Source organism: Lepidochelys olivacea, assembly GCF_965140295.1.
Source record: "Lepidochelys olivacea isolate rLepOli2 genome assembly, chromosome: 1".
In the NCBI taxonomy this organism is placed as follows: Eukaryota; Metazoa; Chordata; order Testudines; family Cheloniidae; genus Lepidochelys; species Lepidochelys olivacea.
The window spans coordinates 166,853,085-166,879,952 of NC_140411.1; the positions used below are offsets into that span (position 1 = coordinate 166,853,085).

The window sequence follows — 26,868 nt, forward strand, 5'->3', positions numbered from 1 at the left end:
GTAGCGCAGAAGTAAGTGTAGCAGTACCACAACCCGCACAACGCCCCCCCCCCCAATAACCGTGCGATCCCCCTCACCCCCCAAACTCCTTTTTGGGTCAGGACCCTTATAATTACAACATAAGGAAATTTCAGATTTAAATAACTGAAATCATGAAATTTACAATTTTTAAAATCCTATGACCATGGAATTGACGAAAATGGACTGTGAATTTGGTAGGGCCCTATCCATAGGCCAAGATTTGAACTGGCACAGCTCACCTTTCTTGATACTGCACAAATCAGGTTTTGTAGCAGTTTTGCACCTGTCTACATTAAGGCTTTGATTTGAACCAGCACAGCTACTCCAGTAACTGGACACAAGTGGCTGAAATTCCCAGTCCAAACAAGGCCTGAGAGAGAGAAAAATCTCGGAGGTCCTAGGTAAAATTTTCAAAAGTGCCTAAGTGACTTAGGAGTCTGATTTTCAGAATGAAGGTGTTTAGGAGCCCAAATCACTTTTGAAAATGGAATTCCTAAGTCACTTAAGGGCTTTGGAAAACTTTACATCCATTCAATTAATAACAGTTAATAAATCTGAGCCCAGATTAGATTAACTTCCCTTCAGTTAACTAACAAGCTTCTTTTCTGCTGGAAAAAAGGTCAATATTACAACTTTGCCCTCCATTTCTTTCTACCATTTTGCCAAAAAAAGGAGAGAGATAAAAAGAATTCTTACATGTTGTTTATTTGTTGATTTCTCCCAATAGCGCACAAGATATTGTAAAGTATCTTCTTTTACAGGCGGCACGAAGCTAAGGAAAAGCGAATCAGGTGTTGAATCCACATTTACTATAACAGGAGGCCCTATAGTAGCTGAAAATGAACAAAAAAAATAGATGAACATTTGGAATTTTTAAAAATGAGCAAATTTCCTACTAGTTTTGATCTGATGCATAATAAGAAATTACTGAATACAACAGCCTGTTATTTGGAAGAGATATAAATCGTTCAAATACATTTACTCCTTAATTATTTCAAATAGCTTCACAGCACTAAATATTGGCTTTTTATGTGAATTTAAATTATACGAAGAATCATTTTGTCTACTTTATCTTGAAAAATTATCAAGCTGTAGTAGGATCTATCTGCAGTTCACTCTGACTTTTGCATAGCCTTGTTGACATTAATCTGATTTAAATTTTTCCTTCAAAATGCCAGATCAGCTATGCATTCTGGGCTTCCCATATTGCCTCCCAGCAAAGGAGCCTCATCTGTTCCAGCAGATAGGACACTGGACTTAGAGTCAGAGGATGTGGGTTCTATTACTGGCTATACTACTGACTCATTGTGTGATTTTGGGAAAATCATTTCACTCTATCCACTGGGGATAAAACTGAGGAAGTTTACCAGCATTTGCAAAGCACTAACAACTACAGATAAAAACACACCATATATGTGCTTATTAATTATTATTATTATTTCTGATCGGTAGTCTCTCTCATACACACCCCTTGACCAGGCAATCAACTCCAGAGTAGTGTCTCATGCGCAAAGTCTACCTACAGGTGGAGAAGGCCGCAAAAGGAAACTGACAAGGATGTTATAACCCCACTCAGTTTCACTTCACAGCCAGCTGCATCTGTGAAGTGCTCCTGTATTTCAACATGGCGCTACTGTTATATGCTGCGGTTGCTAAGAAGAGAAAAAGAAAGCAAAAAGATTCTAGAGGAAGGAGGATGAAAAGACAGATGCAAGCAAGGAGGAGAGGTTAGATGCATGCAACATGGTAAAAGGAGAACCAAGGCCTTGTCTACAGCTAGGAATTTATCCTGGTTCTAGCCACAGGTGTGGATGCATTGGTACCACCTCTGGTATAGGCAGGCAAAGCTGCTATTTGCACTACATCAGGTTACCTTTATTTCAAGCAAGGCTAGGCCCCACCAGTGTGAATAGCAGCTATGCCTGCCTACATTAGGAGTTTGCACTGCTCCAGCTACGTCTGTGAATAGTCTTCAATGGCTGGGATTGGGGCAAACTCCCAGTGCAGCCAAGGCTTAAAGAAGAGGAAAAGAAGTGGGTCTTATCAGGATATTTTCATAAAATCATATGGAGTGCAACGTCACAATGAGTGTGAATATAATGTAACTGGAATATGCTTCATGAAAAAGGTCTCTTGTAAGGTATCATTACAAAGTTTATAATCTACTGAGTGTGGTCATCCTATTTGTATAAATGTATCATTCCTGTATGTGAAACTAGAAATATAAAATATAACTCTGAGGTCCTATTGTAATTATGCAAAGTGCGGGCCATTAATGGTGGTTCATAATCTTGATAGCTCCCATCAACTAGAACAACTGACTGTAGATGGCTCTGTTTACTTGCAAGCCTTCCTGTGAGTGAGGCCCAGAAGAATGAAGGCTTGGGGTCTCAGGAGATGCAGTCATGAGAAATCTGCTAGCTACCACCTGAGCTAGAACAAGGACTGTACCAGGGGAAAGGATTGGGCCCAAACTAGAAAGGAGTCTAGTCTGTGAAATAAGCCGATTGGAACATCTCTGAGGGTGAGGTTTCATCTGTAATCAGTTTCTTACAGTATTAGGCTTAGACTTGCATGTTTTTGTTTTATTTTGCTTGGTAACTTACTTTGTTCTGTTATTACTTGGAACCACTTAAATCCTGCTTTTTGTATTTAATAAAATCACTTTTTACTTATTAACCCAGAGCAAGTAATTAATACCTGGGGGAGCAAACAGCAGTGCATATCTCTCTATCAGCATTATAGAGGGTGAACAATTTATAAGTTTACCCTGTATAGGCTTCATACAGAGTAAAATGGATTTATTTGGGGTTTGGATCCATTGGGAACTGGATGTCTGGGTGCTAGAGACAGTAGCACTTCTTAAGCTGTTTTCAGTTAAGTCTGCAGCTTGTGGGGGACATGGTTCAGACCCGAGTCTGTGTTTGCAGCAAGCTAGCGTGTCTGGCTCAACCAGGCAGGGTACTGAAGTCCCAAGCTGCCAGGGAAAACGGGCTCAGAGGTAGTCTCAGCACATCAGGTGACAGTCCCAACGGGGTCCCTGTGACCGAACCCGTCACACTTACGTTCGTATGTTATATTTTAATTTTCCCATTGAACATTTTCAGAGTAACAGCCGTGTTAGTCTGTATTCGCAAAAAGAAACGGAGTACTTGTGGCACCTTAGAGACTAACCAATTTATTTGAGCATAAGCTTTCGTGAGCTACAGCTCACTTCATCGGATGCATACTGTGGAAAATACAGAAGATGTTTTTATACACACAAACCATGAAAAAATGGGTGTTTATCACTACAAAAGGTTTTCTCTCCCCCCCCCCCCCACTCTCCTGCTGGTAATAGCTTATCTAAAGTGATCACTCTCCTTACAATGTGTATGATAATCAAGGTGGGCCATTTCCAGCACAAATCCAGGGTCTAACAAGAACGTTTGAGGAACAGTGGGGGAGGAGGGGGGGGCGGAATAAACAAGGGGAAATAGGCTTGAATAGAGACTGGGAATGGTTGAGTCATTATAAAAAGTAACCTAAGTTAATTGTATCCAATTTACAAATTAATTCCAATTCAGCAGTCTCTCGTTGGAGTCTGTTTTCGAAGTTTTTTTGCTGAAGGATAGTCACTTTGAGATCAGAAATCGAGTGACCAGAGAGACTGAAGTGTTCTCCGACTGGTTTTTGAACATTTTGTTGGTCACCAAAGTTTGGAAGTGAACTGCTAAAACGTACCTTCCTGTATAAATACAAGACTACCAAGCAATTAGTTTATCCCTAATTATTGTTATAGCATGGCATAAAGAAAAAACGGTGAGTTGCCCTGGACTCTTAACTAATTTGTATCACAGTGCCTAATACAATGGAGTTCTGAGCTCTATACACAGCTATTTTACAAATATATAAAAAACAAATGTTAAAAGACCAGAAAAAAAGTCAGACAGCCTAGCATAACACAAGAGAAAACTGATCCTTTCCTGTAACTTCTGCTTATTATTTTTATAATGGCAGGACACGTTTAGATTCATTTTGTTGCAATGTCATCCATGCTATGGTAACAGAAAAACAAAAATAATAAAACTTCACCCTGCTTCATTCAAATGGTTCTGCTCTGCTCAAAATTATTTTGTGGAAAGTTGGCCCTCTTGTTAATACATTGGATCATGAACTTTTTAGTTTCTTCTTGCATCATGCCCTACTACAGTTGCAACTGCTCTCTCTCCTTTAACGTGTCCTCTCTTCTGAACATTTCACTTGGCAAGTAACTCTCCCCAGTATATTCTCTCTCTCACCGCTCAGAGTGTGAAACATGATCTGGGGTGTGATCTACATGGCTGATTTGAATGCCATAGGAAAAAACACACACAAGCTAGAAGGCTAACAGCTGAGTTTACAGGAATTGATTTTAGGATTGGCTACATGAGGTGCCACATGAGAAGGCAGAGAAGGCTGCTGGCTTTCAAGGGGCCACTTGAAAGTACCCAGAGTACTGGATACACAAGCAGGGAAGGGGTAGGTGTGGAATCATGCAGTTCCTCCCCAGCCCCCGAGCCTCTCCTTTGCTTTGCACTTCCTTTGAGCTAGTCGTATGCCCCCACCCACAGGATCCATTCCCCAGGTTGGGAAATAAGAGGGAATAATGAAGGACTCTCTTCTGCGCTAAACATTATTTCAGACTTAACTTTTGAATAAAGGAAACCCACCACTGAATCTCCTCCTACCTCAGAAACCAACCATAAAAAAGGAACTCGTGGATACTTCTAAATGGTAAAGTTAAATGTGTTCACGCAGCCACCAAATTAACCTTGATTTTGTCAGTATGGTATACTCCCCATTATCTGAATAGCACAGGGGACACTGATTTTATTTGGATAATCTTGAGTTTGGATAATTAAAAGGGCAGGAGCCATGGCCAGGGGCTTGTCCTCCTCCTCACAGCCCTGGCTGGGGATCTCTGCTCTATTATCTGAATCCCTGCCTTATCCCCCAGCACGAAGAGGCTGCAGAGGTCAGGTATCTCACACTGGGGGACAAGGAAGGGATTCAGATAACGTGGAAGTTCAGATTATAGGGTTTTGGATAAACGGGAGTGTACTGTATATCCCTGACCCTTTATACTATACAAGTAGGGAATAATGTAGGTACTTTTGAAATTATATGCATTTGGTGCCAAAATGTGTTTAGGAGTGATCACAAAATTAGGTGTGCAGAAAAGCCCAAAATCTACAGGAAAATAAAAAAAGTTAACTTATTGCTCTCCTGGGCTCTGTTCAATTTAGAAAAATTAGTTGTCATCAACAGATTCCCCCATCAACTGGTGCTGACAAGAGTTCAGTGTAGATGAGAAACTTGTTTTAATATCATTACAGAAAAGTTGACAGATACCAGTTTCTCCTAGGTCTCTGTATCCGTACCACTGGCATAGCAAATATAAACTGAAACAGATTTTAAAAACAGATTCCTAACACAGCAGGTCCCATCACCTCTCTTTTGAATTCTCTCACATACTATATAAAGTGAAGAAAACTAAGACACAATAATAACAACAATTATCAGAAATATTTTCTATAAGGAGGTAAGAGGCTGAGATCATAAGAGACTTACTGTTTTGGTCTGCTACAAATGTATTTGTTTCCACCCAGACAGATTTCACTTGTCCTAGCTCAGCCCTAACACGTAAAGTAATTGTCCAAAAGCTTTTGATATTTGGATGTGTGAAATTGCATTCAGTCTTTGTAATATTTGTGCAGTTAATTTCTTCCCAACAATCACAGGCCATTCTGCAATACAAAATGAAGAAAGAATAAGTCAGTGGAATCGCCTCGCTGCTGCATCTAGTACAACTGATAGAAAACGCTCTCTCAAATATTCTTTACACCTAGCCAGTTTCTAAAGAATCGACATTTAATATAAAAGTACAACTTTCAAGCAGTTTTACTCTATAACCATGCAACGCCTTCTCTCAAAGCACCTGAAACTCTTTTCAAAATGTAGCCAATTAAAAACTTTAGGAGGTAGGCAGGGGACATTCTGTAATCCCAGAGGCTGAATGCCTTCAACTATTACAGGCCAGTAAGCCTGACTTCAGTACCGGGCAAACTGGTTTAAACTATAGTAAAGAACAAAATGGTCAGACACATAGATGAACATAATTTGCTGGGGAAGAATCAACATGGTTTTTGTAAAGGGAAATTATGCCTCACCAATCTACTAGAATTCTCTGAGGTGGTCAACAAGCATGTGGACAAGGGGGATCCAGTGGATATAGTGTACTCAGATTTTCAGAAAGCCTTTGACAAGTTCCCTCACCAAAGGCTCTTAAGCAAAGTAAGCTGTCATGGGATCACTAACTGGTTAAAAGATATGAAATAAAGGGTAGGGATAAATGGTCAGTTTTCAGAATGGAGAGAGGTAAATAGTTGTGTCCCCCAGGGATCTATAGTCGGCCCAGTTCTATTCAACATATTCATACATGATCTGAAAAAAGGGGTAAACAGTGAGGTGGCAAAATTTGCCGACGATACAAAACTGACTACTCAAGGTAGTTAAGTCCCAAGCAGACTGCAAAGAGCTACAAAAGGATCTCTCAAAACTGGGTGACTAGCCAACAAAATGGCAGAAGAAATTCAATGTTGATAAATGCAAAGTAATGCACATGGGATTACGTTTGCCAAAATATACATATAAAATGGAGTCTCAAGTAGCTGTTACCACTCAAGAAAGAGACCTTGGTGTCATTCTGGATAGTTCTCTGAAAACATCCACTCAATGTGCGGCAGCAGTCAAAAAAAGTGAACAGAATGTTGGGAAACATTAAGAATAGATAAGATGACAGAAAATTAATTGATCTTTAAATATTCATGGTAAATAGGCCTAATGGCCTGTGATGGGATGTTAGATGGTGTGGGATCTGAGTTACCCAGGAAAGAATTTTCTGTAGTATCTGGCTGGTGAATCTTGCCCATATGCTCAGGGTTCAGCTGATCGCCATATTTGGGGTCAGGAAGGAATTTTCCTCCAGGGCAGATTGGAAGAGGCCCTGGAGGTTTTTCGCCTTCCTCTGTAGCATGGGGCACGGGTCACTTGCTGGAGGATTCTCTGCTCTTTGAAATCTTTAAACCATGATTTGAGGACTTCAGTAGCTCAGACATAGGTGAGGTTTTTCGCAGGAGTGGGTGGGTGAGATTCTGTGGCCTGCGTTGTGCAGGAGGTCAGACTAGGTGATCATAATGGTCCCTTCTGACCTCGGTATCTATGAATCTATAAAATATCATATTGCCTCTATATAAATCCATGGTATGCCCACATCTTGAATACTCTGTGCAGATGGGGTCGCCCCATCTCAAAAAAAATATATTGGAATTGGAAAAGGGCAACAAAAATTATTAGGGGTACGGAACGGCTTCCGTATGAGGAGGGATTAATAAGACTGACTTTTCAACTTGGAAAAGAGACGACTAAGGGGGGATATGATAGAGGTCTATAAAATCATGACTGATATGGAGAAAGGAAATAAGGAAGTGTTATTTTCTCCTTCTCATAACACAAGAACTAGGGGTTACCAAATGAAATTAATAGGCAGAAGATTTAAAACAAAGAAAAGGAAGTTTGGGGTTGTTTTTTTTATAAAATGCAGTCAACCTCTGGAACTCCTTGCCAGAGGATGTTGTGAAGGCCAAGACTATAACAGGGTTTAAAAAAGAACTAGATAAGTTCAAGGAGGATAGCTCCATCAATGGCTATTAGCTAGGATGAACAGGGATGGTGTCCCTTGCCTGTTTGCCAGAAACTGTGAATGGGCGAGGGAGGATGGATCACTTGATGGTTACTGTTCTGTTCATTCCCTCTGGGGCACCTGGCATTGGCCACTGTCGGAAGACAGGATACTGGGCTAGATGGGAATGAACAGAAGAGGTAATCACTGAGCGATCAATCCCGTCACACATTCCCAGCCCATCCTGGCTAATAGACATTGATGGACTTGTCTATCTCAAATTGGGCACTCAAAATTAATGCATACTTTTCATTTTAACCTCTCTCTCAGTTCTTTTTTGAACCCTATTGTAGTCTTGGCCTTCACAACACCCTCCGACAAAGTTCCACAGGTTGACTACGTTGTATGAAGAAATACTTCCTTTTGTTTGTTTAAAACCTGTTGCCTATTAAGGTCACTTGGTGACCCCTACTTCTTGGGTAAGCAAAGGTAAGTAACATTTCCTTATTTATTTTCTCCACACCAGTCATGATTTTATAGATCTCTATCATATCCCCCCTTAGTCGTCTCTTTTCCAAGCTGAAAAGTCATCTTATCAACCCCTCCTCATATGGAAGCTGTTCCATACCCCAATCATTTTTGTTGCCCCTTTCTGTGCCTTTTCCAATTCCAATATACCTTTTTTGAGATGGGGAGACCACATCTGCCTGCAGTATTCAAGATGTGGGCGTACCATGGATTTATATAGAGGAAATATAATATTTTCTGTCTTATTATCTATATGGATATTTAAAATAAGAACATCCCGAGTATAAATAACCATGGGCTTCAGGAAAAATATTAACAAAGCTGGTTTGGAACAAGAGTGAAAAAAAATTGGGAAAAAGGAAGGATTTCATTCTTTTCCTTGTTTAGTGGAAATAATTCAGTCCAAGAAATTTGTTTTCAAATGTACCTGAAAACCTTTTTAATAAAAACCTCATTTTCTACATACAAGCTTAGACTTTTCTATTAGAATGAAACCAATTTAGTAGAATGCAACTATTTACTTACGTACTATACTGGACCGTATACAACACTGAGCCATTATCCACTTTAACAGGAGCCCATCTCAATAAATTCTGATAATTATATGAGTAAATTGTCATATTCTGTGGTGCTGGTAACTGGAATGACGATTCTAAAATAGAGAAAAACATCAAAACAGTAAATAAAACTTTCAACACACAGTAACTACAGATTTGAAATCACCTTTCCTCACCTCCAAAATTCATGGCCACATATTTATACAGCTTTGCCACAAACTTGCACCTTTTCCTCAACTGCTGCAGAACAAGAGACCTCCACACCATCTGTTTCCAAGTGTACTATGCACCAATGCCCGTACATCTCTATTACCCATTATTATTGTTTTCTGCACTATTGCCTAATACTAGATACAAGCTACAGTTTGCAGTTAAATCCAATATCCTGAAGGAAGGCTTTGGGAGAGGAAACTATAGGGGAAAAATTAAAATCACTATTTTTATTATAGGTGAAACTGATAGCACCACTCCGATATACAGGTTACCCAACACTTCCAGTTACAGAACCCTGAACCAGTTGTTTGTAACTTTGCCAAACTTTAATTGTTTGGGCTGAAATTTTCCATGCTCGGTGTCTGGCTCAGGCTGAATTTGTTGGAAAGTTTCAGGCAAAATGGTTCAGCCATTTTCAAAGACAAGATTAGGAAAAAACCATGCAGCCATTTTATTGAAAGCTCGAGTACCTCCATGCTTTGGAACAGGTGAACTTCAAATTTGACAGGGGATGTCCTTTTGCTATTCTCATGAAAAAATGCCCAAATTTAGCCAAATTACAACCCTTTGAACCATCTCAGTGTTCACATGCTCAGCAGAGACTTATCAGAGTTCTGGAGCTAAAAATCACAGAATCATAGGATTGGAAGGGACCTCGAGAGGTCATCTAGTCCAGTCCCCTGCACTCATGGCAGAACTAAATATTATCTAGACCATTCCTGACAAGCGTTTGTCTAACCTGCTTTTAAAAATCTCCAATGATGGAGATTCCACAACCTCCGTAGGCAATTTATTCCAGTGCTTAACCACCCTGACAGTTAGGAAGTTTTTCCTAGCGTCCAACCTAAACCTCCCTTGCTGCAAATTAAGCCCATTGCTTCTTGTCCTATCCTCAGATGTTAAGAACAACAATTATTCACCCTCCTCCTTGCAACAACCTTTTATGTGCTTGAAAAGTGTTGTCTCCTCTCAGTCTTCTCTTTTCCAGACTAAACAAACCCAAAATATCCATGGATACTGTCCACACTGAGCATGCTGCACTCCCCAGCTACTGTGGTCAGGCCAGGCACCAGAACTGAGAGCAGGGAGATTGTGCTCAGTGGCCCTCCTGCTGGTGCCTAGGCTACACAGAAGAGGAAGGTGCCGGATTCAAATGCACAGGGGATAACAGCCAGACTGGGGGTGGGGGAGAGGAGATTAGAACAAGTAGTCTGGTGAGGGAGAGACTTGAGACTGCGGGCCAGGGAGAGACTGGCATTTGAGCCTGGGGGACAGAGGGGAAGAAGAGAGAAACTGGGACTGGGAGCTAAGGGGCCACTGAGACTGGCTGGGCAAGAAGATTGATGAGGGACAGAGATTAACTCAAACAAAGAGATTAACTCAGGGGAGCCCAGAGCAGGAAACCAGGACTGGCTGATCAAGGAGACTGGGACTGGCTAGGCTTAGAGAATGGAACTGGGGTGAAGAAAAGATAGGACTATAGAGTGGCAGGGGTCAAGCTTGTGGGGAACAGGCACACGGGTCTGTGACCATTAGAGAATACTCCTCTCCACAGCCTGGAATGGAATCCAAGATTCCTGAGTCTCACCAGTCCCCATCTGTGAAGAAATAGCTCTGAAACCCTGGCAAAGTGTGTGACTCATTCCGCTCTAGTGCTAGTCCACATAGAAGGTGACAACAATCAATTACTCTCTTAGCTCAAGTGACAGAGACATGTGTGATGGATCTTCAAGGTATTAGCCCTGCTGATGACTAAAGCTAAGATTTTGTCATGGATATTTTTAGTAAAAGTCAGGGACAGGTCACGGGCAATAATGAAAAAATTCATGGAAGCCGTGACCTGTCCCTGACTTTTACTAAAAATATCCATGACAAAATGAGAATCATAGAATATCAGGGTTGGAAGGGACCTCAGGAGGTCATCTAGTCCAACCCTCTGTTCAAAGCAGGACCGATCCCCAATTAAATCATCCCAGCTAGGGCTTTGTCAAGCCTGACCTTAAAAACCTCTAAGGAAGGAGATTCCACCACCTCCCTAGGTAACGCATTCCTGTGTTTCACCACCCTCCTAGTGAAAAAGTTTTTCCTACTAACCAACCGAAATCTCCCCCACTGCAACTTGAGACCTTTACTCCTTGTTCTGTCATCTGCTACCACTGAGAACAGTCTAGATCCATCCTCTTTGGAACCCCCTTTCAGGTAGTTGAAAGCAGCTATCAAATCCCCCCTCATTCTTCTCTTCTGTAGACTAAACATCCCCAGTTCCCTCAGCCTCTCCTCATAACTCATGTGTTCCAGTCCCCTAATCATTTTTGTTGCCCTCTGCTGGACGCTTTCCAAACAAAACTGGACACAGTACTCCAGATGAGGCCTCACCAGTGTTGAATAGAGGGGAATGATCACATCCCTCGATCTGCTGGCAATGCCCCTACTGATACAGCCCAAAATGCCATTGGACTTCTTGGCAACAAGGGCACACTGTTGACTCATATCCAGCTTCTCGTCCACTGTAATCCCTAGGTCCTTTTCTGCAGAACTGCTGCCGAGCCATTCGGTCCCCAGTCTGTAGCGGTGCATGGGATTCTTCCGTCCTAAGTGCAGGACTCTGCACTTGTCCTTGTTGAACCTCATCAGACTTCTTTTGGCCCAATCCTCCAATTTGTCTAGGTCCCTCTGTATCCTATCCCTACTCTCCAGCATATCTACCTCTCCTCCTAGTTTAGTGTCATCTGCAAACTTGCTGAGGGTGCAATCCACACCATCCTCCAGATCATTTATGAAGGCTGGGCAGATGTGGGTGGGCTGGGAGCTGCAGTGTCCCCCTCAGTTGGGGATCCGAACTCGGGAGCTCTAGGGATTCCTCCTGCCCCCTATGGAGGTGGAGAACTGTGGGGTTCTCTGTGCTGCCCATGCGGGTGGGGAGCATTGGTGGTCGCCCCTGCCACTGCTGGCAGCAGGGGACCCTGCAGCTCCCAACCAGCCCTGAAGTCACGGAGGTCTTTGGAAGTCACAGAATCCATGTCTGAATCACAGCCTTACTGATGACCAATGATGAAATTTGTTTTTTTTTCCAGTTTGCTTTTTAAAAAAAAAAAAAAACAACCTAGGATGTTACACAAAAGAAAAACCACGACCACCCTAACATTAAAAGAACATGAAGGTTGCAAACTTAAGCATTCAAAAAGTTAGGAAATGGCAGACATAAGGTTGTTTGTGCAACCTTTAGTCAACCCCTTGTGCATTTATAATACAGTATTTAATTATATGATCACATTCTATTTTTTACAAAGGACTCTGCCTCAGTCAGTGCCCGTGCACCAGGCAGGTCACCCTCATTCAGTGCACAAGATAGACATGCTCTATGGATGAATCAGGGTTGTGCAGTGAAGGTGGCTATTATCTGTAGGACCCCTGCCTCATTTGCTTCAGAAGTTGCAAGTGTGATAAATGAGGCAGGGGACTGGCAGGAAGAGAAAGGGCGGTTTCATGGTTAAGGCAGTTGAACGGTGCTCTGGAGAACTGGATTCTGACCCTGCCTCTGCCACCAAGTTCCTGGGCAAGTCACTTCATCTAAACTTTTCACAGGTGGTCACTAATTGTGTGTTCCTCATTTTCTGGGTGCCCAACTTGAGACTAGGGTCTGATCTGCAAAAGTGCAGAGTACTCACAGCTGCAAACTGAAGTCAATGGGTGAAGTGCTCTGGACATTAAGTACTCTGAAAAAATCAGGCCCTAGACATCTCAAATTGGGCACTCAAAATTAATGCATACTTTTCATTTTAACCTCTCTCTCAGTTCCCATCTGTAAACTGGAGATAATACCCCCTCTCACCTCTCAGCAGTATTGTGCAAATAATTTATCTTTGTAAAGCACACAATGCATGCCACAGAAAAACCATAATGAAATCAATAATTCTGTCTTCAGAGTAGAGGTTGAATAATATGTAGTACACATGGCAGGGGTCGGCAAACTTTTTGGCCCGAGGGCCACATCGGGGTTGCCAAAGTATATGGAGGGTCGGGCAGGGAAGGCTGTGCCTCTCTAAACAGCTGGCCCCTGCCACCTCTTGCCCCTGACTGCCCCCCTCAGAACTCCCAACCCATCCAACCCCCCCCCCCCGGCTCCTTGTCCCCTCCACCCCCTCGCAGGACCTCCCCTATCCAATCCCCCTGCTCCCTGTCTGCCCCGACCCCTATCCACACCCTCACTCCCTGACAGGCCCCCCGGGACTCCCACACCTATCCAACCCCCCGTTCCCCGTCCCCTGACTGCCACTCCCAGAACCTCCGTCCCATCCAACTGCCCCCGACTGCCCCCCAGATCTCCCTGCCCCTTATCCAACCCCCCCGCTCCCCACCCCCTCACTGACTGAAGCCAATCGCGCCGCCCAGAGCATTGGGCAAGTGGCGCAGTGAGCTGAGGCTTCGGGGAAGGGGGGGACAGCAGGGGAGGGGCTGGGGGCGAGCCTCCCTGCCTGGGAGCTCAAGAGCCAGGCAGGAGGGTCCTGTGGGCCGCATGTGGTCCACAGGCTGTAGTTTGCCCACCTCTGACATATGGCATGGGGCCACACTGGAATAGTAAGGAGAGAACATATTGAATAGCTGGCTCCTTGAGTGGGCACCGTCTATCCAGTGCACTGAATGAGGCAGGGTCCTGTGGGAAAAAAGTGTGACCATGTAATTAAAGACTGTATCATAATGCATATGCACAAAAGGGCCAAATTAATGTTGCACAGGCAACCTTAATTCTGGCATTTCCTAACTTCTGTGCACTTGACTTTGTTTTTTACACTATTTAAGCACGTTTACATCTTCTGATGAAAAGCATCATATAATAAAATAAAATATCTGGCTCCTATATAGCACTTTTCAGCTGTGGATCAGGTAGATGTTATTTATGGAGGATAGGTCCATCAATGGCTACTAGCCAAGACGGTCATGGATACAACACCATGCTCTGGATGTCCCTAAACCTCTGATTGTGAGATGCTGGGACTGGACGTCAGGAGATGGATCACTTGATGATTGCCTTGTTTTGTTCATTCCCTTTGAGGTATGTGTCGCTTGGTTGCTGTCAGGAGATGGGGTGTTGGGCTGGATAGACCATTGGTCTGACCCAGTATGGCCATCCTTATGTTCTTATTTTCCTAATATTTCGATCCCATATAAGCATCTAGCTTTCTAATTTGAATCAATGAAGATGGATTAAAGTATTGGAAGTTATAGTGGTTCCCAAGCATTGAGTTTTGTTCTGTATACAATGACAGATGAGATAAAAAACTGTCACACCTGGGCTCAATTAGCTTTTCATCTTTTCCCTCTCAATGCAATCTTGCAGTTGACTTGCTCACAGCATATGCAATGACGTTTATGCTTTTCAAAGGTTGTCTTCTCATTTGAATGTCAAAATATCAAACATCCATAGACTTATTCATAGATTCCAAGGACCATTGTGATCATCTAGTTTGACCTCCTGTATTAAGGCCACAGGACTTCCCAAAAATAATTCCTGGAAAGTATCTTTTAGAAAAACATCCAATTTTGACTGAAAAATAGTCAGTGATGGAGAATCCACCACAACCCTTGGTAAATTATTCAATGGTTAATTACCCTCACTGTCAAAAATGTATGCCTTATTTCCAGTCTGAATTTGTCTAGCTTCAACTTCCAGACATTGCACTCTGTTACACCTTTCTCTGCTGGATTGAAGAACCCATTATTAAATATTTGTTTCCCACATCAGTGCTTCTAGATTGTAATCAAGTCATCCCTTCACCTTATCTTCATTGCTAAATAGATTGAGCTCCTTAAGTCTGTCAGTATATAAATCATGTTTTCTAATTCTTTAATCATGCTTGTGACTAATATACCTAATATGTATTTGACAATTTCAGAGCTGTATTAATTTCTATTTTATTTCAAAAACTGTTTTCAATAAATATTTTATATTGATCCAGGGGAGATCATGTGTTTTATTTTGGTTATATCTTGCCATAACCTTTCTAATGACAATGTACTAAAGAGCATAATTTTTGTGAGGATGTATGTTTGAAACCAAAATAACAATAAAACTATTGAAAATCCCATATGATTGCATAACACCCCATATAGTAGGCCAGTTCCCATAAGGTAAGGTACGTTGTGCCTATTTATACTTCTTCTAAAATTCCAGTTAGAGGTTTTATTATTCACTTCCTGTTTTCAATTTGTATTTTATTACATGTGGGCAACACTATTCAAGCTGGGTACCACTCCAGAAATGGCTCCAGAGGTAGCTCATCAAAATTTGAAAATCAGTTTGGGGTCTTTTGAGATAAAGAAATGCTATGCAAATTATTAATCTCACATTCATATAGTCACTTAGGCTTTGTCTACATTTAAAACATTATAGCAGCACATTTGCAGCGCTGCAGCTGAGTCAGCATAGCACTTCTGTAGCTGTAGTGAGTGTCTAGACTCTACACTGGAGGGGTTCTCCTATTGCTGTAGTCCAGGGGTCGGCAACATATGGCACACGTGCCAAAGACGGCATGCGAGCCGATTTTTAATGGCACGCTGCTGCCTGCCGGGTCCCAGCTGCTGGCCCCGCTCAGCCCGCTGCCGAACCCAGGCTGGGACCCCAGCAGGCAGCAGCGTGCCATTAAATATCCTCCCCGCTCTCCCCGTGGGGGCAGGGTGAAGAAGCTTGGTCCTGTCGGCTGCTGCTGCAGGGCAGGCAAGGTCCCCCCTCCCACGCCTCTTCCCCTGCTATGCTGGGTTCCTGCCCCTCCCTGCTGCCCATCAGCTGATGATGAGGGAGGGGGAGAAGCAGAGCTGCAGCACGCTTGCTGCTCCGGGGAGGAGGCGAAGACGGGGGTGGGGCCTTGAGGACGGGTGGGGGGTGTGGGTGGAATCAGGGCATATCCCCTCCAGCCCCTGCCATGAGCCGCTCTGGGCAGGGGGCTTGGGGTGTGGACTAGCCCCCTGCCCTGACCCCTGCACCCCCCCTCACATGCCTCCAGCCCTCTGCCCTGACATCTGCATCCCCGTGACCCCAGCCCTGACTCCAGCCCCTCCCCACATATCCAGCCCCCCCACCCCATGACCTGATTCCTGCACCCCCTCACATGCCCCCAGCCCCCTGTCCTGACTCCTGCACCCCCCCGACCCCAGCATCCCCCACGCATACCCAGCCCCCCTCCACACCCCATGCCCTGACTCCTGCACCCTCCTCACATGCCCCCAGCCCTCTGCCCTAACTCCTGCACCCCCCACACATACCCAGCCCCCCCACACCCCATGCCCTGACTCTTGCACCCCCCACATTCCCACTCCCACCCCTCGCACCAAACGGGAGCTCCTGCATCCCCCACACATTCCCACCTGCACCCCTTGCACCAAATGGGAGCTGCCCAGGTAAGCACTCCACACCCAAACCTCCTGCCCCAACCCTGAGCCCCCTCCCTCATTCTAGCTCCTGGGCACCTCCCTACACCCCAACTCCCAGCCTGCTCCTTCACACCCAGCCCTGTGCTCAGTGCACTCCCACCCTCAGCTCAGTGCAGAGGGAGAGGAAGAGAATGGGCTAGAACCAGGGAGACGGTAGTTACCCACTCTATGTGGGCAGGGCCAGGATCCCAGACCGGCAGTGGGCTGAGCGGGTCCAACAGCCGCTGCCGGTCTGAGGTTCTGGCTGCCAGCTCCTTGCCAGCTGGGGTCCCGGCTGCAGGCCCCGTTCAGCCTGCTGCCAGCCTAGGTGAATGGAACCCCAGGCTGGCATAGGGCTGAGCAGGCCAGCGGCTTAAGATCAGCATTTTAATTTAATTTTAAATGAAGCTTCTTAAACATTTTGAAAACCTCGTTTACTTTACATACAACAATAGTTTAGTTATATAATATATAGACTTATAGAGGGAGACCTTCTAAAAAACATTAAAATGTATTATTGGCGTACAAAACTTTAAATTAAAATGAATAAATGAAGACTTGGCACACCACTTCTGAAAGGTTGCCGACCCCTGCTGTAGTCAATGCACCTCCCCGAGAGGCAGTAGCTATGTCGATGGGAGAATTCTTCCATTGACCTAGGCCAGGTCTACACCAGAAAATTAAGTTGGCATAACTACGTTGCTCAGAGGTGTGAAATATCCACATCCCTGAGCAATGCAGTTAAGCCAATCGAACTCCTAGTGTAGACACACTAGATTGATAGGAGAATTCTCTCATCGACATCGCTGCCGCCTCTCGGGGAGGTGGAGTACCTATGCCAGGAGAAGCTCAGCACAGACAGTCTTCAGAGAAAAAATAGTTATAAAAACCTTTTAGGCTTGCTAACAATTAGCATTTTTCCACAGCACTTTGAAGAAATTGCGAAGTACAATACAACCTGTACAAAGTGTGTTGTAAAACAATTCCCATCCAGTTTTAATGAAGTTCTAACAACTTTGTGTAACACGCCAAATGGTCCCATTAGTCAGGAACTTTTAGCATATTAGTGTAAGAAGCCCTTCTTTAAAATAAATAATAATGACTCCTTAGTGCCCAGTCTCACAGCAATACCCCAGAGTACATTTTTCCTGGTGACATTAACCACAAAACTTGCCTATATACTGGCCTCTGGTATGTATAGAATTTTACAACATTGCCTGGTTTTGCAGTGTTGTCTTTTTAAACTTGCAAAAATGACCAATAGAGGGGAAAAACGTCTTTGACATAACCGCAGTTCACTTATGTCATCAGTATAGCACACCCTGAGCAGACATGCCAAACCTGCGGGAAAAAATGCAGAAGTTGGGCTTGTTTTTGGCTTAATTGGCTTGTGAATTGCTTGTTGGCTAGTTTTTGGCTTGTAGCTTGTTGGGCTTGTAGCTTCTTTTTTTGATCGGCTCCCGGCAAGCAGGGGCAAGGGGGGGTGGGGAAGAGAGTCACAGGTGCAGAGTGGGCCCACCACAGACCCAGACTGCATGCCCCGAGGGGATCTAGTCACAGTGTGTTGGGGTTTTTAGGGATTGGCTTGTTTTGGCCTTGTTCTGAAATAGGATTAACTAGATTTCTGGCTTACTGTGAAAGTCGGGGTGCTTATTTACCGCGTGAAAGTTGGCAACTGTGACTCTGGGGAATCATGCACAATATGAACTCACCATCCGTGACAGGGCTGGCTGTCATAAAATCAATGAAAAGTGAGTTTTAAATGGTGTTCACAGCATAGTTACATTTGCTATTTAGTATATATTTCTAAGGTTGCTGGGAATTCTTTGCTTAAATATAAAGAACAAACTTTTCTTGAATCATGGTATCATGCAAATTCCTGAATACTTGAACAGCTAGAGCTCGCTACTGGTCTGAGGCACATGGCAGAGTATCTTGTATAATCAGCTAAGTCACTTAGCCAACCATATGAGGTAACTAGTTCTACAAGACAGGTGACAATTCAAGAATGCTAATGGTGTGAAATGCACACATTCTAATTTTTTTCTGGACTGTTACTGAAATAACAAAAGAGGAAGGAAATTAGTTCATTTTTCCCTGACACTGGGTTCACATACTGCTGGTATGAAGCAACACCATTATTCAGAAGCAGGACTGTCCCAGACAGTAGGCTCAGAAATGACTATTTTAATCAAAACTTTTAACTTGACAGTTGATACACAGTAAGAGGTCATTTCTATACATGAGTCTTCTGAGCTTTGTGCCAAATAAGGTGGGTGTAATTTTCAGACTGGATAAAAACGGATTGGGGAGTGGGGGGAGAAAAATATTTTTTATTTAAATTGGATTTTTTTGATTTTGATATTTAAATTATTTCTGCTTAAAAATAAACCTATTTAAAATGAAATTTGAATTTAATGTACAACAATTTAAGGCCCAAATCTCTTAACATTTAAATAAAAACTAAATATGCTGAATCCATGAGTCTCTATTAAAAAAACCCTCTGAATTAGAGTTACAGGGGATGCTCTTCTATATAAAGAATCAGAGGGAAAACATCTAACTTTTGAGGTCAAACTTTATAAATATGGCACAATACATATGTACTGTACTAAGGGCTCGATCCTGTGGGGGACCCAGGGGCTGTGCTACTGGGTGCAACAGACTGGCAAAGTTATCATAGAGAGCCGGCCTCTGACTCCAGGAGACACCATCATGTATCTCATCAGGACCATCCACTGACCCCCACCTGGGTGGTCTCATACTCCTGTTTTATAGCTTCTCCCTACCTCAGCTCCGATTGGCTCAGTTATCAAATTATTATTATTTATGACTCCACCCACCATGAAAACGTACTCTCCCGTTCATGGAAAAACACTGAAGTTTATGTATGCAAAATATTTATTAAAACACCCCTAAATTGTATATGTTGTTTTATGTGTTTAATTAAATTCAAATCATCATCCTAATGCAGCTTGACACAAATCATGCACAAAAAGTTAATTATCTAGTAAATAAGCAATATATCATTTACCATTTTCTAACTACTAAAAATGTACAATTAATAAGAATCTGAAAATATTAAGTTATATAAATTGCTTAAATAAACTTATATAGGAGGGTATACTCCAACTCAGGGGTTTTCAAACATTTTTCTGGCAACCCAGTTGAAGAAAATTGTTGATGCCCGTGACCCAAAGGAGCTGGGGATGAGGGGTTTGGGAGGGGCTCAGGACTGGGGGAAGGCTCTGGGTGCAGGCTCTGGGGTGGGGCCAGAGATGAGGAGTTTGAGGTGCACTGATTTAAATTGCTTTAAATTTTCATTTAAATCTGCAGTACTTTATTATAACAACCTTTTCATTTCCATGGAATTGATCATTTTATGTTTAGCATTTTTTTTTTTTAAATACAAGGTTATTAAAATATCATTCCAAGCATCCAGTAGTTAAGTCTTCTTGAAAAAGGAATGTCTGAAGAGAGTTCAATTTAATTTAGATTGCAAGATGCTGCAGACAAGAAACCTTGATTTGCTATATGTTTGTAATGTGTCAGACCCACATTTGGTGACATTTTAAAATAACTTTTCTCTCAGAAAAAGGAGCATTTACCAAGGAAGGAACAAGTTATTTGTTTCTGGACTTCAGAAACTTCTGATATAGTCCAGATACAATTAAAGATTTATTGTTTTCCTCAAAGTAATTCCCCATGTTCACCACTGAGAACACTAAAGATACTATAAGATATATAAGAATAAGTGAATGTAAGAGTAAAAAAGAGAGGGTTTTGGGTAATAGTTAAGGTTGGAGTTTAGGTTTGAAGTAAGTACTCCAACATTATATCACCTGGCAGTACATCCATCAAAATAGGATAGTCTAATTCTAGTTCTTTATTTCAGACAGATCATGAACTTGATCATGAAGCAAAATAATCGCCTTTGAAAAGCAATAACTCAAAGTGCAGTTAGATTTAGGCAGTGGCACAAAATGGAAATTCAGGAGTCAGAAATCTATGCAACATAATTAGGCAGAGTTCAATTTTTATTTTTTGAAAATTTCAGTAATATAGATTTAAAGCTTTTTTTGAATTTTCAATTTAAATGTTCATAATTGCAGAAAATTATGAGATGAGGGTCAGAAAACAGTTATTTAATGACAGACATTGATTCAAAAAGTTAAAGCTGTTAAACTTTAAAACTGTAAAAACGCAAGCTGTCAACATCACACCAAAAATATACAAAGTAAATATCCTCAAATCAAACTAATAATTTCTCAAACAGCGTTTTCCCTACTTTGCCTATCTGTAAATTTCAATGATTGAGGGAAATATTTTTTGTTGGTTTGTGTTTATATGCTGAAATCAATGTTTGACATTTACTGATAAAAATCTAATTCTTCCAACCCTAAACATAATCGTCAAATTCCATTTTTTACTTTTATGTTCTCTCAGAACTAGAATTTATCCACATTTAAACACTGTAACAAAGTTTCAATAGCAAATCTTCATGTATCTAACTGCTCACACAAAAAAACGGTTTTAAAACTACAATTTTGCAATTGCATAGCAAGCTAAGGGGGCACATGCCGAACAGCAAATTATTGCTAAATGGAACTGGTTCCATGGAACACTGTAAAGGAAAATACCCAGCTCAGATGACTGAATTTAATCACCTAACTGAAAAAACAAAGTGATTTCTCAAACTGTACAATCAATTTTGTAAGGACTCTTCCTTCTCATTTTATTTGGACTAGCATAATACGTGTTTCGGAATAAAAGGTGAATCTGGTTTACATTACCCATATTTACTGGAGATACAGGAAAAGACACCATAATAGGGCCATATTACACAGTGAAGTCCAGTACCTTGCCTACTTTGGTTTATATTTTAAAAGCGGCCTCACTATATTATCCCAGGTCTCAATTTCTGTGGCCCTTAATGATCATTATTCAAATTTTAGTATCTGATAACTCACACACAACAAAAAATAACCAAAAATCCAAAGAACAAATAAACAATCACCTATACAAAACTGCCTCTAATTTCAAGGAGTATTTTCTGGTTTTGTTTACTACAGTCTGAGATTGTGAAGAATGCAACTGCAAATCAACTGGATTAAAAACATCCCAAATTAATAAATGCAAAATAAGTCTGCCAGCCATTATTGAAACAGATGAGAGCCCCCTCCCCATGGAATGAGATACAGTTAAAAACATACAGAAAAATACACCCACAGCACAGACAAACACAGCTATAAGTATAAAACAGAACAATGAATTTCATAGGCGAGACAAACACCATTTTAAATGGCCCTTTTGTGCATCTGTTTTGCATTCATCTGAGTCACCATATGTTACATATTATTCAAGTATTGCTACACTGTATTAAAGCAGGAAATGTCATATCAATGAGTTCCTTTCCAGCATTTAAATGTCATTGATTTCTTCTATCAATTTGAATATCAGAACACAGGTTTGTGTCTCAAAATGTATCCAACACTTAGCCTGATAGCATTTTTTATAAAGCAAAATTACATCTGGGAAGCATGGGATAGCTGGCAGGCAAACTAATAATCCAGTATCCTCATGGGTAGGAGCTAGAAAGTGAGAGGAGTGTAACAGCTAGCAGCAAGGCAAGAGTTGCAACAGGGGTTTCCACACCTGATACTGGGATAACCAGGCAGCACACTGTGACGTAACATAAGTAAGAATGACTTACTTCTGTTAAGTAAAGGAGTACTCGAGGCACCTTAGAGACTAACCAATTTATTTGAGCATAAGCTTTCGTGAGCTACAGCCCACTTCATCGGATGCTTATGCTCAAACAAATTGGTTAGTCTCTAAGGTGCCACAAGTACTCCTTTTCTTTTTGGGAATACAGACTAACACGGCTGCTACTCTGAAACCTGTCATTACTTCCATTAGTAAAATGTTTACAGACAAGTTGAAATCCAAAGAGATATATATATAGCTTAGACATATTTAAAAAAAAAAAAAACGTAGAAAGGGAAAGAAGGCCTGTCTACCACAGAAGGCCTGGCTCTACTATAGTTTTAGAGCAGCAAAAATCCAGTCCCCAGCTACAAGCACTGTGTATCACTGTGTATATAGACGGAGCATTTTTATGAATTAGCAAATGTCAAGACATTATAGGGGAGGAGAATTGCCTGTAGTGTATACGAAATACAGTAACGCATTTTAAAACCAGCAATTAAGTTTGAAAATAAAAATAAAGGCGAGCGATGTCCCCAGAACATACATCCCCCCTGCCCTGCCTCCAAAGGATTTCCCCTAGGCGTGAAGTGAAAATCAAGGGAGACTTTTGCTCACCTTAACACATCTCTGGCTTCACCTATCGGTTCGCTCAGGGAAATGCGTCCCCAGGGGCTTTCCCACTAACCACTGTCTGAAACCTCCCCGAGGGGCTCTCTCACCCCAGCGCTGGGGCACCCCACACCCCTAAGCAGCCCCCCAATCAGCAAGCCAAGGAATCGCCCCAGGCAGATCGCTACTGACGGCTGGTTTCCCGGGGACCAAGGACTCTGCAGCAACACAAGCCCCCCACCCACCCCCTTGTCCTGTCCGGCCCCGCTCGCTGCAAGTGCCCGCGCACAGCCCCGGGGCGCCCCACGGCACCTACCTGCGGCAGGGGGCTCGGGCAGGCTCAGCAGCAGCAGGCAGAGGAGCAGCGCGGCGCCGGGGCGCGGCATGGCCGAGGCCGGGGGGCTGTTGTTGACCGAGGAGCCGGGGGGGGGGGCTCTGCCGTTCACACGCCCCGGGCCCGCCGCCACCCCAGCTCTGTCCGGCTGGCTCCGAGCCCGGGCAGGTCACCGCCCGTCTGCTTCTCCGGGATGTGCGTGCAGCGCCCGGGGCCAACCCCTTCCCGGACCTCCGGCCCACGTGCGGGTCGGGGCGGCGGCCAGCGGGGCTCCTGGGCAGGGAGGAGCCGCGGCGGGACAGGAGAGCCCAGCGCCCCCTTGGCAAAGCCGGGGACCCCCGCGCGGGCTGCTCAGGCGCGGCAGGGGGAGCGAGGCGCTCAAGGGCTCCCGCCCCCAACGGTGACGCGGCAGCAGAGCCTGGGCCGGGCCGGGCTGTTCCCGCGGGAGCTGCTGCTGCTGCTGCTGCGCGCCCGCCCCCGCCCTTCGCCTAATAACCCCCGGCAGGCGGGGGCCCGCGCGGGCTCCTGCTGCACAACAGCCCCTCCCCGCCCCCGGCCTGTGGTGGCTGAGAGAAGCCGCGGCCTTGCGGGACTTCCTGGTGCGTCAGCTACCACAGCTCTCGCCCTCAGCCCAGCCCGGGGGCGGGGGAGAGTGGGACCCAGCGAGCCGCAGGGACACACCCCGCTTGCCGGGCCGGGCCACTCATTGTCAGTAACCCGCGTCAGTCACGCTCCGAACAAACCCAGCTCCGGTGGGGCTGAGCCCTTTGGGACAATGACCCTGTCCGCGAGGAAAAGCACCGAGGCCTGGTGCCTTTTTGCTCGGTTACTTGCTTGCTAATTGTGGTTGCAGTATTCCTGGAGGGCTGGTAACCCGAAAATTAATTCTCTTCCTGGTTTACTGGTGCATCCGCTGAAGTGAGCTGTAGCTCAGGAAAGCTTCTGCTCAAATAAATTGGCTAGTCTCTAAGGTGCCACAAGTCCTCCTTTTCTTTTTGCGAATACAGACTAACACGGCTGCTACTCCGAAACCTGGTTTACAGAGACACCCAGCCAAACTCCTGCTCTTAAGGCCCAGGCTCCCAGCCAGCGCACTAGACTACAGTGCTTCTCCTTTTATTAAACAATCAAAACGTGGGAGGGAATTTTGCTCAAAGTTTACAGAAAAGTTCATCTTTAGCCTAAAACCAAGCATGGGGAATTATAGTATGAACATGTGAAAGCAGGTGCTGATAGAATAGAAGTCTGAATAGTAAGTTCAATAACAATAGTGTTTACAAGGTATTGTTTTATATTATAGCACACCATATAATCCTGTCAGATGAGAAAATATATAATGGATGAAGAATAAATTTGTAGGCCCCAATCCAACAATAGGCAGATCTAGTTCTGTGGATGACATCTTTAGGGTGTGCAAAATCCCATTGGGCCACCTCAGGTAGGGTAGATTTTTTCCTTTAAACTGGCAGAAAACCACACTTTTGAATGATCTGGAATGCTATAAATTAACCTAATTTAATAGAAGCAGTACTAATGAGGAGGCCAAAAGTGCCAACTACATGCAATTTATTTAGTATAACTATAGTTATTCTATGGTTTCAGAAATAAAGACGCACATGCTCTGGTTATCATGACCACACATGGTATAAGCTTACAGAGGAGTGTGCAGTATTGTTTATATATTTGTGGTTTAAGTGAGAAAATCTTGCATCAGGTGGTTAAAAAGTCCCTTTGCTTTCACTGCAAACACGTGGTTATATTCTAACCACACACCTTCACTAACATTATTGATTACCCACCAACAGTAAACAAGGGTGCTGGAACAATTTTTATAATGGGGGTGTTGAAAGCCACTTAACCAAGGTGTAAATGTTGTGCGTGTATATATGAGAGAAGCTGCGGCCTTGCGGTACTTCCTGGTATGCCAGCTACCGCAACCCTTGGTATCATAAGTGCTGGAACTAGGGTTGCTGCTGCATCCCCTGGCTTGAAGTGATTTCCCTTATAACTAGCACCCCTAGTTCCAGCACCTATGATAGTAAATTTTTACAAACCCTAGGTAATTTTGAAAATCAGAGTTCCTCCCAACTCAGATACTATAGTGATAATTGAAATAAAAACAATAATCAAAAAATAAATGCACAGGGCAGGAATCTGTCTTTTTGCAGCCTTAATGTACTTCTAGCATCTTCAACTTTAATAAAACCCACTTTGACTGCACATGTGAGGTTTATAGGTACATCCATTGAGTAGAGGCATAATGCTCTTCAGAATAAACACCAACAATAATAGTGAATAATAGGAATTGCTTGATTAAGAGGAAAAAAAACCAAGGTTTTGCTGAGACACAAGTCTACCTGTCTATAGACTTAACTTACATGGCTCTCACCATTCACCTTCAATGGTCCCTTGAAATATGTGCTAATTACTTATGCTAAACAATCTGCTCCACCTTGTGTTTAGCTGTGACACTCTGACTGACGGCTTGTCTTCACGTACAGTGCTCCAGCTGTGCCGCTGGAGCGCTTTAGTGAAGACGCTACTACACTGGTGGGAGAACTTCGCCTGTCAGCATAGTTAATCCACTTCCTGAGGAGACAGGAGCTATATCAATGGCAGAAGCTCTCCCGTTGACATAGCGCTGTCTACACGGCGATTAGGTCAGTATAACTATGTTACTTGGGGTGTGGATTTTTCACATCTCTGAGCAAAGTATTATACTGCTATAGGTCTGTAGTGTAGACCTGGCCTGAGTACACTTCCCAGATGTGAAGAAGAGCTCTGTGTGAGCTGAAAAGCTTGTCTCTGTCACCAACAGAAGTTGGACCAGTAAAAGCTATTACCTCACCCATCCCCTCTCTCTCTAATATCCTGGGACCAACGTGGCTGCAACAACATGGCATACATTAATATTAAATGACAGTCATGCGCCTAAATACACAGACAGTACCATGATATGTTTTGCCTGCTTCCCGTCTGCTCTGAATTCCCAATGAACAGTAACATAGGATCAAATGCAGCACCACCATGAGCAAACGCAATACTGACTTCAGTAAGAGTTGCAACTGCTTAGGAATTTGATAGGATCTAGTACCTCATGGGTGAACAATCAGCATGTATTTATTAGGAAAATATATTTGTAGGCATAACACTCCTGTTCTTACTACAAAAAGGACCCCATCTCTTTTAATCTACTTAGTCAGAGGGCATAGAAACAAACACCACACAACAGATGTGCAAGTAATGACAAGAGCGCAGCAGACAAATTAACAGAGATTATCCTGACCACTGGGCAAGAATAACCCAGAGGTGCTCTCATTTTACTGAAACAGCATTGCTCTCTTCACTAATAGAAAGCTGAGCCAGTTTTGAAAGCTATGTCCCAGTGTTGGGGATGCAACTTTTAAAGCTGACAGTGTAGTAACACTGCCCTTCAAGGAGCCATTTTAGAGAATGCACCATAGTTTTTGGAGGGATAATAAACTGTGCTATCAGAACTATGGGCTCAGTCCTGGAGGGTACAGAATGTCCTAAACTGTCCTTGGTTTCAATGAGAATTTAGCATACACAACATCTAGTAGGATCAGGTTCCATGTTTGAGACTCCCCACATCAGAACTTGAATCAAGTTATGGAAAAGGCTAACTAAAAGTTTTCAAATTTGATTCATAATTATGCAAAACTTGCTAAAATTCTATTTAAAATAGTTGTTGGTATTTGAATGCTAACATTTTATCTGGTTAAAGAAAACTTTTACTAATATGTTTTAAAGTTAAGATTTTTTTTAAA

The 26,868-nt window shown here is 43.2% G+C and overlaps 1 protein-coding gene across 1 annotated transcript in view; it reads right to left on the minus strand.

Annotated features, from left to right (window-relative positions):
• The window catches only part of IFNGR2 (interferon gamma receptor 2), a 39,781-nt gene extending 16,057 nt beyond the window's left edge, over positions 1 to 23,724 (minus strand). Inside the window, exons 1-4 of the mRNA XM_084614826.1 lie at positions 23,063 to 23,724; positions 8,777 to 8,903; positions 5,614 to 5,789; positions 718 to 854 (exon numbers count right to left, since the gene is read on the minus strand). Coding sequence (XP_084470952.1) covers positions 718 to 854; positions 5,614 to 5,789; positions 8,777 to 8,903; positions 23,063 to 23,132 — 510 coding nt within the window. The 5' untranslated portion in view covers positions 23,133 to 23,724. The remainder of the gene's footprint in view (positions 1 to 717; positions 855 to 5,613; positions 5,790 to 8,776; positions 8,904 to 23,062) is intronic.
• Positions 23,725 to 26,868: the final 3,144 nt, after the last annotated feature.